The sequence below is a fragment of the Fusarium phalaenopsidis genome, assembly GCF_050370095.1.
Source record: "Fusarium phalaenopsidis strain FUZ10S chromosome Unknown contig_32318, whole genome shotgun sequence".
Classification (NCBI taxonomy): domain Eukaryota; kingdom Fungi; phylum Ascomycota; class Sordariomycetes; order Hypocreales; family Nectriaceae; genus Fusarium; species Fusarium phalaenopsidis.
Window position 1 is genome coordinate 449,918 of NW_028145398.1, and position 14,805 is coordinate 464,722.

The following is a 14,805-nucleotide window of genomic DNA, read 5'->3' on the forward strand; positions in this document are numbered from 1 at the left end:
GAATTATAGCTGCTATTTCTATCTGCCCTTCTATACTCCCAACTTCAAGCGAATAACTACTCTTCGTTCCATCTTTGACTTCCACCAAATTGTCCAAATTTTTAAGAAGTCGGCCCTTTAGTCATGGTCGATAACCGTGGTCCCCAACTCGAGGGTGTCATCGCCCTCTTCCTGGCTACTAGCATTGTGTGCGTCGGACTGAGGGCCTATGTTCGAGCCGCCATGCTCAGGTCCTTTAGCTTGGATGACTATCTTGCAGTTGGGACGCTGGTGAAACCATCTTTTGAACTCGCTATCCCGTTCCTGCTCTAACTTGAGTGAAGATATTCTTCATTATATTTTGTGGCTTCGCTCTCCAGGCCATCAATTTCGGCGCTGGGCGTCGCCTAAATGCTGTCCAAAAGCAGGACGTGCCCAAGATCCTCAAGGCAAGTCTAAGAAACTATCCTCTCCAACCGCTCAGTCTTTGTAACTAGCAATATCGTACAGTGCAGGTGGTTCGGCGAATTCTTCTACGTCATCACCTCAGTGCTTGTCAAATATACAGCCGGCATCTTCCTGCTCCGTATCATATCGGATCGGTGGCAGAAGATGCTGATATGGACTGTCCTTGGCGTAATCCTCGTTTTTAACATCTTTTACCTTTCTATTGTTGTCTTCCAATGTTCTCCGCCGAACTACTACTGGACTCGTTTTGTGGCCTCTGGAAGAGGACACTGCTTGCCGAAGCCATTTATATCCAACACAGCATACGTCGGTTCTGCCATTAACGCATGGGCGGACTGGATGCTTGGTCTCTTGCCTATTTATGTTGTGTGGAAGCTGACACTTAAGGTACGGGATAAGCTGCTGGTGGCGGGTATCCTAGCCTTAGGATCGATGTGAGTAAGCCTTCATCTTCTCACTTTCATCTCCTTTTACCCAACTAGTCCTTGCGGTGCTCTCGACACTGACTACTGGATAAGTGCCTGTTGTGCGACTATCGTACGTATGGTCTACGTCTGGCAACTCACAGACGCCGAAGATTTCCTCTATGAGTTCACCGATATCGCCATCTGGAGCACCGTCGAGAATGGTCTCGGCCTCACAGCGGTGTGCATGGCGACGCTGCGGCCTTTGATCCGGAGCCTGAAATCACTCTATCGTGGGAATAGCAACGAAGCTCATCCGACACAAAACGGGGCGATCAATTTATCTAGAACGGTGTTCCAACACCGCGGGCTTCCTATTGACTCGTACCCAGATGTAATAAATGACCCTCGACGTGGAAATACGAGGCACGGCAGTGACCGAGAGGGGCAGTCTGACATCGGGGAATGTGAGGAAGGTAGATTTAAAAGGGTCCCCCGGGAAATTTTCTAGGTATTAGGCTTCTATATCATGCGCATCGCTATGGAATAAAAGCCCTCGTGGGAGATGGCTCGTATGAGTATTCAGACCCCGAACTTGCAGTCAGTAGTTGTCCATCCTCAGTCTCCCAGTGTGTCATAGCTTCATCATATGGCCTCCAGGCGGCAGAGACTCAGACCACTAAAAGCTCCTTCTGGTATTGAGCGTCGCTCTGTGCTTGAGTAGGATCCTACGCGATACAAGTGCCCAACAATACTAAACGTGAGAGGCCCCCTCCAGCAGGCTATCGACCCAGCCAGTGTTTTCCCTCATGGCCTCGACAAAGAGGCGGTTTTTGGGCTCTGTGTCCCTGAGCTTTTTGAGTCGTGGGAGCTTATCTTGTCGTATGAAGCGCCTAAGCTGCTGAGGTGCCCCTAGGCGCTCTGATGCTGTGAGAAACGCCTCGTAGCCTAAGATGGCTAATGTGATATAGTCGTCGTCGTCGAGCGTTAATCGCCGATAGCTAAGAGGCAATGTTGTGTCGATGTGATAGATTGAGAGCTATTCTGTATTCTATAGGATGTTGCTCTTTTCTAGAGGAAGGAGAGGGCGAGGAAGAGGGTACCAGTTCCTATATTGGACGGCGGCGGCCATATTATATGACCTAGTGACTTTGATTGCTTAATTGATTGTGGTTCTCGATATTATGTTGAGAGACTGTAGTCTTTGGAAGATGGAAAATTCTCTCTTATTTCTTATACGGAGGTTAGAGTAGGTAATTAAATACCCTATGAAAGGTTTAACCTTTTATGATAATGCGGCTAGAAATGGCTCTTCTACTACGGGCAATAGAAGGTAAAAAAAAAAATAAAAAAAAAAAAGGCTATTATGTTAGTATTGGGTTATGATGCTATGATATATTGATAATGTGTTCTTTATTATAGTTAAAGCCTGGCCCTTAATGGGTTAACTGAGCCAGAAGATCGTAAGAGGCCCTCAGCCTCGGAACCCTGCCAACCGGTCGAAGATAGTTGCCTGTACCGATCCTCCTAGTCTTAGATTGTCGTAAGTCATGCCATAATCAGCAAAATGATCTAATATGTCTGGCAAGGTGAGGAATCTTGTTTGGAAAACTGGATGTGTTCGGGTCTCGGCACAGCCTACCCTATAGCTCATCCCAGGATCAGCCTAAAAAGTGACGTCTGGCAACATGGCAATCGAGAGCTGTGTGAAACGGGGAGCGAAAAGGCCAGCAGACACCATTGCCTGTTTTTTACCGGTCAACCTCAGCATAGGCGGATTGAATGCTGAGTGACATCGCTGATAGTAGTGACGGTGATACGTGACCACCTCAGCCTTCATGCCTCAGGATAAATTTTCTTTTTTTTTTTGGCTTTTGTCACGAGCAACACGTATCGGCTTTTGAAGTTGGGACCGTGCCGTCAGTGCCATCAGTGTGATGTGGCATTCAGCCTTGTTGAGTCCAGCCCCTATCGTGTGGCCCTGCCTAGGGTATGCGAGACTTGCCGTGATAATGTCAGGGTGATTGCGTGTCAATAGGACTCCCAAGCGGCGTAGGACTTGTCAAGGTGGTGGGCCAATAAGAATGGTAGGGCGTTTTCCAAATGAACTGCACCACATGACAGTATAAAAAGATCCTTTGTCCTCTGGGGTTCGTCCATGACCAGCAAATTGTAGCTCCAAGCGGGCAAGAAATTACGACCAGGCCTGTCACCGGTGTGAGATCCATACAGCTCGCAGTTTGGGTCAAGGTCCCCAAGAGGATCCGGAACCGACGAAATTGACGAGCGCGCGTCGCCTCTCCCTCCGCGCCTAAACTCGTTCACGCCACAGTTCTCACAATCCCAATATTCGCAGCCGGTCCAGTACTCGCAACCGCCCCAATTCCAGCAGCCTCCTCCTCCTCCTCCTGTTGCTCCTCTTCGCCCTATGATCGGGGTAACCACTACCAAGAACCCGCAGCCACGTCTCTCCGACGTTTCTCGTGGCGTTCTGCGCTTGAACAAGTTGCACAGAGCGTCCTTAATGGTGGACCCGTGGGCTCTCCACAAGCACCCTCGTACTCGCACGGAACAAGCAGTGTCATTGTCAATGGCGTGGAGCTCGGGTAAGCAGATTTGCTCACGCTACAGGGAGTTTTAGGAGTTGTGATTCCTGGAAACTATTGGTAAGTTTCCATGACCCTCGGATTTATAACCTGCTGGTAATCTCTGCTTTCAAAATAGGTATGATCGTCGCAGCGGAGGTTACGGCTTAATACTTATATCTCTTGACTTATTAAATAAAATATATTTCAAGTACTTACCTTTTACTAAGTTCTTTATATAATTAATTAAAATAATAACTAAATACTTTATGCCTATAGCTACTAGGGAGCCTTTATTATTATAGTCTATAATTCGCGTTCTTTAATAGGCCTGGGGTCATCCTCGCATGTCGGAGTCGTAACTGCATTCTTTGCTATTGTGGCTGATGACTTCTTTTGAAAGAGTCACAGAGTTCACAACGTCGGGGCCGTGAACGAGAGAAGTGTGAAGGGGGGCCCTCAACCAGCTTGGTGTGCTATCGGCGCAGGGTTTCAGTCGAGTCTGTCTTGGTCGAGAAGTTTCGGTCTCTTGTTCTTTAAGTGTTGGGCGGCTTGAGGTTGCCCTTAACCGTCAGTTTCCCGTACCGAATGATGTTTCCGCGGTAAAGCTTACTACTCCGTTTTGAAGTAAATTCCATTCGCATTGTCACCTCATCCGGGTGCGCCGCGTGTTTGAGCGGCCCGGCTCGGTGGCCAGGCATGAATGCTGGTGAATCCAACCAGTGCTGAAAGAATCTTGCCATCAGGAAGGTTGTGTCGTTCTTAGAGGAGTCGTTTGGTTGACTTCGTCGGGGCGTCGAGTTCCATACGTTCGACTATCCTTGGACATCGTACCGCCATTTTGAAAGCGAATCTTCTGAATCGAGCATCGCCCTCGCAGATCGAGTTTGCCGCAATCAGACGTGATTGAAAAGAGTGCAGTGGCAATGAGCTTGACAATGTTTTGTCAGCTCGGCTTATCGGGTTGCGAACAAGACAATACGGGCATGGATCTGACTCGGTGGTTGGGCCCCGTTCGTTCTGGACTGAGCCGAAGCCTCAGGCCAGCTCCTTGAGAACAATTCCACCAAACAAAGCCATCGGTCAAAAGAATGAGGGGCGATTTTTGCGATATCTCTCTCCAGGGTGGACGATCTCTTTGTCGTGTGAGTGACGCTCTGTTGGAACAGACAATCGCTTGGTGGCGACCTCGATATCGCATCTGTACGTGGAAAAGCGGACAATCCTCGGGGAGCCAATCAGGTGGCTACAAAACGGTCTCGGGACTGTCAGGTATCTGGGCCTGGGTACTTTGTTCGGTCTCGCTTCCTTTGATCGGTTCCCTCAATGTCGTGGCTTCGAAGGATCTGTCCTCGTCTTGGCGCGTCCGCTTATTGTCCATCCATCTGACTAGAAATCATCGGTCATCGAGTGCTGGGTGGAAATCGAGAGGGTCGTTCGTGTCTTATCGGCGTGGGATTTCGTGCCGAGAATGATCCCGATGCTGCCACCGCCTGTTGTGATAACGTATCCTTGCGCGCGCGCCCGCTGGTGCTGGTTCTTTTGTAGGCGAGAAATCATCTGCAGTCAGGCTGGGAAGCCATTTTGGGGAGTGCCTCAAACATTCAGTGGGTGATGATGATGTTCACCTCAATGAGGCTGAAAAGTGAGTGAAGATGTGGCTGTTCTCGAATGAAGCAACGCATGCGCTGTGATGAACTGGCACGTGACTCAAAAGCTTCAATGCAAACGAAGCTGATGATATGGCATGAATGTTTGAGCACGATTGAGGTAATTGTGCCAAAGATGACCATGTCGAATCATCTTTGGCGACCTCGGGGTTTGAAATTGTTTATTTCAGATAGAGTCTAAGCTAACTGGGGATGGAGGATTTCCATCTGCCGTCGTCCCACGCAATGAGCCTCAAACTGGGGTACTTTGAGCTATCCAAACTCAAAACGCTAAAACGCGCGACGATATTTGAAATGGAAGGTTTTGGGTGGTGCAGAAGCGGCCGACCTGGCCCTTTTGACTTCAGAGAACGGCGCAGTCGACAAGGATAGGGACCCTGGAGCGCCAAGACCTAGCTCTGGCAGGCATATCCGCATATCCGCCAGGGGGTATGCAATGCGACAGCTCACGAGGCCAAGCTTGAAGGAAGTGGATTTGAATGCAACATCAAAAGACCCCAACGTACCAGATAAGCTGTCGTTACTACAAAAGATAGGTCAAGAATGGAGTCAAGATTCTTGTACACGTGACGCTCTGTGGACCATGATACGCAGTAGATTAAGTGGTCCGAATCCCAGTTATCTGTCAGCACCTTATTCCGCACTTCTCAACACAACTTCCGCATTTGTCTTTGTTGCAAAAGGACAATTGCTAAAGGGGTTGGTTGGAGCGGCGCCTGCAGTATGGGGAGGGAGGGGGTTCAAAAGGTCCCTTATTTCAACTAGCTGTAGCGTAGCGAGCGAGCGAGCTGTGCGCTGCGTGCGACCAACAACCCGCACCGCACCGCGCCGACAAAGGTTCCATTTCCGCGCTGGGGTCGCAGGGGGCCGCCAAGCGCAACAAAGGTTCCCCGACGGCCGACATCCATAGGTTCTCCAGAGCTGAGTGGTCTGATTAGCAGTGTTTTGGATCGCGGAGATGGACATATTGGGAGCGCGGCCGTCGTTCTGCTCTGACGCGATATCGGAATGCAAGATGCAATCAAATGCTCAGTGCCGCCGAGCAGCATTCTATGTCCACTGCGATTATCACTGTTTCAGTGAGGCCACTAACCAGGGTAGTGCGGCGACGGCGGGAAGTCTAGATGATTATCGTCGCCGCAACACACACTCTCTTGCGTCTGCGGCAAACTTGGAAACACCCTTATGTCCATATCTATGCAAAGTAACCCTCCGACGACAAGGCTGGCGATAATCCCAACGTCGGTCATTCCTCTTTTCCTTGGCCCTCGCCCGTCTCCTCGGTGCCACCCGTCTGGGGGTGGAGCGATATCTAGACCCACACAGATTTTCTCAAGGCGCAACAAAAGTTCGGAGCCGACGACGATGGCCCGTTCAGGAAGCTGTTTAGACGCCGACCCGTCTGATTCGCCAATTACCGACAGATAAGGTCCGCCGATCTAGTCCTTCGAGGTGTCATCTCCGTTCCCTGTGGCGAGTGCGTGCACCTCGAAGCGCGTATCCTGTAGCCGTTCCATCGTGCCGGGTCGCCGAGAGCCTTCCTCTTGTAGGACGGATTGCAAAAGGTCCCAATGCTGTTGGTGATTTGCGTGTGACCCTTGGCCTACATGTATTCCCGGGCATGTGGGTTTAAACTGCGGTGCAACGGTGAAACCATGACTTGCTTGGGGAGATAAATAGCAAACTGATCCCCAGCTTTTTCGAAACTCAGATTCCACAGGCGTCTAATTAGTCTCTCAAGCATCTGGTAGATACCTTGCTGAGGCTTGATTATTCATCATGGCCGTCGAAACCACCAACCCGGAGGACGTTGTTGTCCAGCCGGCCTACAACGAAAAGTTCCCGCACTCGGATGTCGACCTCAAGTCTGACACTGATGGCGAGGATGAGAGGATTACCGATCTTTTTACCAGTTTTCCTATGCCCAAGGGAGTTGAGCCTGAGCCTAACCCGCTGACGGTTCGTGCCGTTGTGGTTGGTATCATCCTCGGATCGCTTGTCAACGCCTCCAACGTCTACCTGGGTATGCAACCACCTCCAAATCGTCAAGAACTTCACTAAAACAGCTCCTACAGGCTTGAAGACAGGATTCACCTTTCCCGCCACTATGTTCGGAGCCATCTTTGGTTATGGCTTCATCCTGGTGTTGACCAAGGCCCTCCCCAACGTCCCCTTTCTCGGCGGCAAATTCGGCCCTCAGGAGAACTCCATCATCCAGGCCTCTGCTACTGGAGCTGGTGGCATGGCAGGTGTATTCGTTGCTGGTCTTCCTGCCATGTATCGTCTTGGCCTCCTGTCTGAAGATCCCAAGAAGGACTTTGGCCGCATTCTCACCATCACCTTTGTCTGCGCCCTCTTCGGTCTCTTCGCTGCTGTTCCTCTCCGAAGGTTCTTCATCATCAATGTCGCTCGGGAGCTGAACCTCGTCTTCCCTACTCCGACGGCCACGGCCATGACTATCCGCTCCATGCACGCCGTGGGCTCTGGTGCTGCCGATGCTATGAAGAAGGTCAAGGCTTTGGGCTACGCCTTTCTCCTTGCCATTGTCATCATTGTTGTTGGTCAATATGCTGACGGCATTCTGCACAACTGGCACATCTTCACTTGGTAAGTTTCAACAGACCCTCAATCCACCTCCTGTACCCTGTGACTAACCCACCATAGGTTCTACATCTGGGGAGGCTACTCTACCTCTGGACTCATGGCCATTGAGAGCTGGGGCTGGTACATCCAGTTGACCCCTGCTTTCTTCGGCTCCGGTATCCTGGTTGGTCTCAACGCCGCCCTCTCTTGGTTTGGAGGTACTGTCGCCGCTTGGGCCCTCATCGGCCCTCTCCTGGTCCACTACGGAGAGTGCATCGGTGTCCAGGTTGGCGAGGGCAAGTGGGAAGGTTTGACCCGATTCGGCATCATGACTGGTGTTGACCAGCCCGGCTTCGTCCCTTCTCCTCGATACTGGCTTCTGTGGCCCGGTGTCATGGTCCTCATGGTTTACAGCCTGGTCGAGTTCTTCCTCCACGCCAAGGTTGTCTGGGACGGTATCAAGTTTGCCATGCGCGAGTCTGCTCGCTCCATCAACAACAGGCTTCAGGCTCGCGGAAAGCACGTTGCCTTCCTCGAGAAGCAGGCTCGCAAGGCCGATGAGGGCAGTGGGCTTGTTGAGGACTTTGCTCTTCCTGGCGACCAGGTTCCTAGCTGGATGTGGGTCGTTGGAGCCCTCACCTTTGTTGTTGTTGCTTGTATCGTTGCTGAGCTGCAGTTCCACATGAACGCTGGTCTGGCTATCTTGGCTTGTATTCTGGGTCTGGTCTTTGCCTTCATGTCCATCTACGGCGGTGCCGTCACTGATGTGTAAGTTTCCCTTGAACGTCATGAGTGCTTCTTTCTAACACTGTCTCAGCGCCCCTCTCACTGCCTCGGCCAAGGCTTCGCAGCTTGTGTACGGTGGCATCACCAAGGGTCACTACGAGATCAAGGCTGCCCAGAGAATCAACCTGGTCGCTGGTAACATTGCCTCTGGAACCGCCGATGTTGCCAACTCGCTGGTCAGCGATTTCCGTGTTGGTTTCCTACTCAAGACTCCTCCCAAGCTGCAGTTCTACGCTCAGGCTATGGGCACCTTTGTCTCCGTCTTCCTCGCCCCCGGAATCTTTGTCCTCTTCATGTCGGCATACCCTTGCGTCTTCAAGCCTAGCGATGATCCCGCCGATGTCTGCCCCTTTGCTGCTCCCTCCGTCAGCGCTTGGGAGGCTGTCGCTGTGGCTGTCACCATGCCCAAGATTCCCATCCCTCGATCTTCGGCCATCTTCGCCATCGTCATGGGTGTTGTCTGTGCTCTCCAGGCTGTTCTCAAGCACTTCTACCTTGTCGGCCCCCGTGAGAAGTACCGCAACTGGCTCCCCAACTGGATGTCGGTCGGTGTCGCCTGGGTCCTGGGTCCCGACAGTGGCTACGCCAACGCTGTCATGTTTGGTTCCATCACTGCCTGGTGGTGGCGCAAGTGGTTCCGTAACAACTTTGAGATGTACGCCTTTGCTGTCGCTGCTGGTCTGATTGCCGGAGAGGGTCTTGGTGGAGTCATCAACGCTGCTCTGGAGCTTGGAAAGGTCAGCGGTACTTTCAAGGGATCTGAGATTGCCCTTCCCGGTGGCACATGGTAATGAGGTTGTAATAGTTGTGGACGATGGGCTGGAGCTGTTGATTAGTTATGTAGTTGCTGAATGATTAACGGCCATTTAACGATGCATCATGTTTCGTGAACTTGATGACATCTCCAAAAGAAGCCATTAGTGACAGTAAGAACACGATTATTGAAAGTTGCCAATATTAAAACAACGCAATCTTCATGGCATTGGCTTCTCATGATGTGAATGCGATTAAAGGTATGTTATTTACTAGTTGTCCACGAGAGAAGATGTAGTGTCTATACCATCTAACAAGACTTTATACAACAACCGTAATACCTCAGTATGTAATAAAAATGATGTTAATTTAAGAATTAGCATTTAAAACAAGCTCAAGTTCGCTATCAATGGTTGTTGGTTTTTCGTTGGGCATCCCTCACTTGTTGGATGAAATGTCGGGTGACCTCCCTCTCCTGCATGTGGCTGCAGGAGACCCGGGATTGAAGAACTGGGTGTCTCATGTGCAACGTGTCTATTAATAAATGCTGATTAACGCTCTCAACAAGTCAACAATAGCTTAATATCCATTTCCCATTGTTTATTGTCATTCACTCTAGGTTAACCCGCCACCTCTTAAGCCGGCTCGGCATTGCACTAACAATTTTCCCACATCCGCTCCTTTCCGTCGGCAGAGACTCAACTCCCGAGCTCGGCCCACAGTGCTTCCGCGTTTCGTGGCACAAGGAAATTCTCACCGAAACATCCGTCCTCCTCATAAAAGCATGGACGTGGATGCTACGGAACAAGAGCCAGGGCGGTACATCCGCAGCCGCATCGCCAATGCCTGCGATGGCTGCAAGGCTAGAAAAGTAAGTTGTACATGAATGGTGTCTGCAATGTACTGACTGGTAAGGTCAAATGCGATGGCAAGTTGCCATGTGGCTATTGTTCTCGGCGACAGAGGCCTCATACCTGTCACTACTCGCCTCAGCGACGACGTCGCAATGGCCAATCTTTGGCATCCCTGACATCTCCTCCAGCATCTGAGAGAGATGCCCGTGCTCATTCTACAAGAAACACAACTCCATCAACACCGGCAGATGCAGAGCTCACGAGGCCGGTATCGGCACAACCCCAAGGGATGGACGCTGAGGACGAGACTGAAGTGCCGAGAGAAGCGCGACTGGTTTGCGATGCTCAAGGAAAACTCATCTTTGTGGGAGATTGTGCCCCTCTCTCCTTTTTCCAGTCTGTCCGACAGCTTGTCACCACCAGAGTTGGCCAGAATGCCTTTGCTCCTCAGACAAGTCGTTACTCTGTGCTCGAGAACGCGCCTGCACATCAGTCTCGGCGAGTACCTGGTGATAATCGTCTTCCGAGCATTAATCCTGATGATATCCCCTCGGCGATATCGACTTATCTGTCTGTTGCAACTGGGCTCGTGGATCTGTTTGACAATCGCCGACTATTAGAGGATCTCATGCTGTGGGCGAATCTTGACCAAAAACCCGATGATGCGACTACTGTTGTGAATCTTCTCGTGCTGGCCATTGGAAGACAGATGGACAACGAAGAGCTCGCACAGGACTACTTTGAGTACGCCCGTGACAAGGCATACGCAAATCTGAGTGGCAATCTCAGTGTTACCAGCATCCAGATCTTCACCCTCATTACGTTGTACATGCTCTGTTCGTGTCAGATCAACGGAGCTTTCCTGTTCTTCGGCATCGCGGTACGGGCAGCGTACTCTGTTGGAATTCACAGAACCGAGGTCAACGCACGATTCGGACCCGATATTCACAGGCAACGGGATCGTCTTTGGAAGAGTTTACGAGTCGTGGATCTCTTCCTGAGCACATCGATGGGACGGCCACCTGCAACTTCGGATGTTGATTGCACCGTGCCCTATCAAAATCCAAATGAAAGCGCGAACGAAGCTCCCGATCTCCTTAACGCGTCTGTTCAGATATTTCTCGTTCTCGAGGGAGTAGTAACAGAAATCTACTCCAGAAGAAAGATATCTTTACAACTAACCGAAGGAATATCACTCCAGCTGCGAGATTGGTCGTCTCGGTGGCTCAAGCAGCTCAAGGATATCATCGCAAACCCCGAAGCTCAGGACAGAGCTCAAGCCAGCGGAGCATGCCAGGTCCTATCGACATATTATTACGCTGTCATGCTTGTTTCTCGACCATTTCTCATGTACGAGCTTTGCCGACGATTATCTGATACGGCAGTGTCATCAAATGGTCGGTCTGCCTTGACATCTGGCAAGTCCAAACTGGCAGATGCTTGCATTGATGCAGCAAGCCTCATGGTGGATCCGATATTGGACTTGATCCAGCGAGGAATTCTCGTTGGACATGTACCCGTTCTAGTGTGAGTACCTTAGATTGTGAGAGAACTACTTCTGACTCTTCCTAGATCATGGCTGTTTGCCAGCTCCCTTGTCCTCGGGATAGGCCTATTGGGCGGCTTTGGTCGGATACTAGAAAAGTACACGCGCATGTCCATCCACGCATTAGATCACTGCTCAAAACACGATACGCACGCAAGACAGTACTCCCTTATCGCGCAGTCACTTCTCACTGCCGCTCTTGAGTACCTCGAAAAGCGAGAGCTAGCAGAGCGCCAGCGACGAACCGAGAACTCAAGCCAACTCTTTGGATTGATCCCATCCGAAGCCGGGACAGATTCCACCTCCCCGGCTGTCACCAGAGACCCGAGTCATCCGGTGGCCAGTCCGGCATCCAACAGCCGGCCACGGGACTCCCTGGACCGGTCATTCCTGCAACATAATGGACTACAAGGCGTCGGATCACCGCCGTTTGGGGATCTCGATTCGGCTTTCCTAGGCTTAAGCGAGTCTATGCTGCAAACCCCTGATCCGAGTTACTGGGGCGGGCCGACGGGCATGGAGGGAGATTCCGGTTCGGCACTGAACCTGTTTGCTTTGCTGGACGCGGGGGGCGGCATAGATCTGACGCATCATCTTTGATTGTGATAGATAACGGCAATAGACTTGCATCTTCGGGTCAATTGCCTGTAAGATGACGAATCTTGTTGTTCTTCGGATCCGTATTCTGTCTTCCGAAGTGCGGTCCGATAAGCGGAAGTTCGGAGAAGGGTCCGCTTCGGTCCCCACAAGATGTTTGATACCAACCGCCGAAAATGCGGTCTTTTTTCTCTATCCGAAGATGCATGATGACAAGGGGATTGGCATTTTGGGTTTGCCATTATTGGTCAATGGGATTTCTGTTGCCCATGGATAACCGAAGCGTAAGGCGATGGTATGCGATATGCCGATGGTGTGAACTGTCAGATTTATGACTTCAGCAGTTGGATGCTTGGGGGCCAGTGCCGTAGGTTCAGTCCATGCTTGATATTCAAGTGCGGAAAACGAAAGTGCCAGAGAAGTACGGAGAAGTCGGTGTGGGAAACTCAGAATGGCTCCAGCCGCCAGACAAGAGAGGCCCCTTTCTTGGGCTGGTCTATTGCCAAGCGTAAGCGAAGCTAGATACGGTCTGCTACGTAGTTTGGATAGACAAGGGGGCTAAATGACTCGAAGATGAGTATCTCTAGCGGAAACTATGTAACGGCTTTACTTGCACAGTAGGGCTAGGCCTAGAGTTACAGTTCATCTTGGTCCATGACTCTAATCTCAAATGAATCATTACTGCTTGCTCATTATTTTAACACTACAGTCTTTGGTATCGTGAAAATCATTGGCTCAGTGCCCCCCTCAGCACCTGCATAAACTTCCACACATCCTCAAACCTCGTGTACAGAGGCACAGGGGCAACTCTGATCACGTCGGGCTTTCGCTTATCGCAAATAACTCCGTTCTCCTCCAAGGCCTCGCTCACTCTGTCCATCAGACCTTCCCTGAGAAGGACACTCAGCTGGGTTCCTCTTTGCGCGGGATCACGGGGTGTGATGATGCGGAAGAGGGGTGTCTCATCGGATGACTCGGAGATGATCTGGTCAAGTAGGTGCTCGGCGTAGGCGGTCAAGACGAGAGCCTTTGATCGAATATCATACATCTTGGTCTTGTTGAAGACAGAGAGAGCGCCAGACAAGCTAGCCAGATCAATAGCCGAGGGGTTGGAAAGCTGGTATCCTCCCGCACCGACAGTGGGCACAAACTTGTTGTCCATGTTGAAGCGAACACTCTTGTCTCCTCCATACCAGCCCATGAGACGGGGTCGGTACGTAGGCTTGTCAGAGTCATCCTTGAACTCGACCTTGCCGTGCTTCTCGTGGACGTAGGCTCCGGCGATGGAACCGGGGCCGGCGTTGATGTACTTGTATGTGCACCAGCAGGCAAAGTCGACGTTCCAGTCGTGAAGCTTCAGCTCGACATTTCCGGCGGCGTGGGCCAGGTCCCAGCCCACGACGATTCCCCTTTCTTGGGCGTAGGCGGTGATTCGGGGGATGTCGAAAAGTTGGCCAGAGTAGTATTGAATACCAGGAAGAAGAAGTAGAGCAGTGTCCTCAGCATGCTCATCGATAGTAGATAGGATCAAGTCCGTTGTGATGATAAAGTCATCGTTGGGGTGGATCTTGACCATGCTCTTCTCAGGGTCCAGCCCATGCCAGACAACCTGACTCTCAATAGCGTAGTGGTCACTGGGAAAAGGCTTCCACTCGAGAATGATCTTGTGACGCTTCTCATTGGGCTTGTAGAAGCTGGCCATCAAAAAGTGCAGGTTGGCTGTCAGGGTGTTCATGATGACGATCTCGCTAGGAGAAGCTCCAACGATATCAGCAGACTTGATGGCACAGTCCTCAGCCATGTCTTGCCAAGGTGTCAATGGGGAGTTGCCCATTGCGCTGAAGTGGCCGTTGACGCCAATGGATGCCCATGTCTCGAGCTGAGCGTTGAGATACTCTCGAACAGCCTTGGGTTGAGCACCAAGGGAGTTGCCAACAAAGTAGAGGCACTGCTCAGAGTCGTCCTTTGATCCGTTGTGGCCATTGCTGTGGCCATTGGTGCCGTTAGTGCCATTGGAAGAGGCACCGTGGGCTGGATTGGGTCAGCTAGTCTCAAGACTTGACTCGGCGCATACACTTACAAGGAATCGATCCATCCAAGGCCTTCTTCTTGAGAGATCTCTTTGTGGGGATGACAAACTCATCCCGAAGATGGCTTAGCTTGTCCTGGGAGTCGAGATGACGGGCAAACTCTAACGAATTGGCATCTTGCGGGAACTTGGGGGAGGCTCCGCTCCGTAGGCGATCAACGAATCCTGACAACTGCATTGTGAATTGAGTGTGGTAGTAGGTAAGGGTAGTGAGAATGACTTGAGATGGCTGATGATGGAATCGTACGACTGGTCTTGGAGCATGGGATTGCGAAATCACTTTATGTTCCGTCGAGCCCCATCTCGGTCGCTTCCGGTATCTACAAAGATGCCCGGGCGGATGTGCGGAAGACCCACATCCGAAGTTCCGTCTTCCGTGCCCCGTAAAGTGGACGTCATCATGTCCATTTTGAGCAAGCTGTAGTAGCTGATTGGTCAATGGATGTCATTCTCAATCGCCCGCATGATGCCGGAACGGAAGATGCGGATCC

At 51.2% G+C, this 14,805-nt stretch overlaps 4 protein-coding genes across 4 annotated transcripts; 3 read left to right on the forward strand and 1 right to left on the reverse strand.

The window, feature by feature from the left end:
• Nucleotides 1-6,885: 6,885 nt before the first annotated feature.
• LRP88_12516 (uncharacterized protein) lies at nt 6,886-8,614 on the forward strand (the record flags this gene model as incomplete). The annotated part of the gene is made up of 4 exons (XM_083248909.1): nt 6,886-7,129; nt 7,182-7,713; nt 7,771-8,455; nt 8,507-8,614. The coding sequence occupies 4 exons, from the start codon at nt 6,886-6,888 to the stop codon at nt 8,612-8,614; spliced, it is 1,569 nt and encodes a 522-aa protein (XP_083095364.1).
• An 82-nt stretch (nt 8,615-8,696) lies between these two features.
• LRP88_12517 (uncharacterized protein) lies at nt 8,697-9,266 on the forward strand (the record flags this gene model as incomplete). The annotated part of the gene is made up of 1 exon (XM_083248910.1): nt 8,697-9,266. One exon carries the CDS (start codon nt 8,697-8,699, stop codon nt 9,264-9,266), a length of 570 nt encoding a protein of 189 aa, XP_083095365.1.
• A 746-nt stretch (nt 9,267-10,012) lies between these two features.
• Nucleotides 10,013-12,228, forward strand: LRP88_12518 (uncharacterized protein; the record flags this gene model as incomplete). The annotated part of the gene is made up of 4 exons (XM_083248911.1): nt 10,013-10,099; nt 10,192-11,217; nt 11,284-11,432; nt 11,655-12,228. The coding sequence occupies 4 exons, from the start codon at nt 10,013-10,015 to the stop codon at nt 12,226-12,228; spliced, it is 1,836 nt and encodes a 611-aa protein (XP_083095366.1).
• Nucleotides 12,229-12,952: 724 nt separating this feature from the next.
• Nucleotides 12,953-14,492, reverse strand: LRP88_12519 (kynureninase; the record flags this gene model as incomplete). The annotated part of the gene is made up of 2 exons (XM_083248912.1): nt 12,953-14,256; nt 14,306-14,492. The coding sequence occupies 2 exons, from the start codon at nt 14,490-14,492 to the stop codon at nt 12,953-12,955; spliced, it is 1,491 nt and encodes a 496-aa protein (XP_083095367.1).
• Nucleotides 14,493-14,805: the final 313 nt, after the last annotated feature.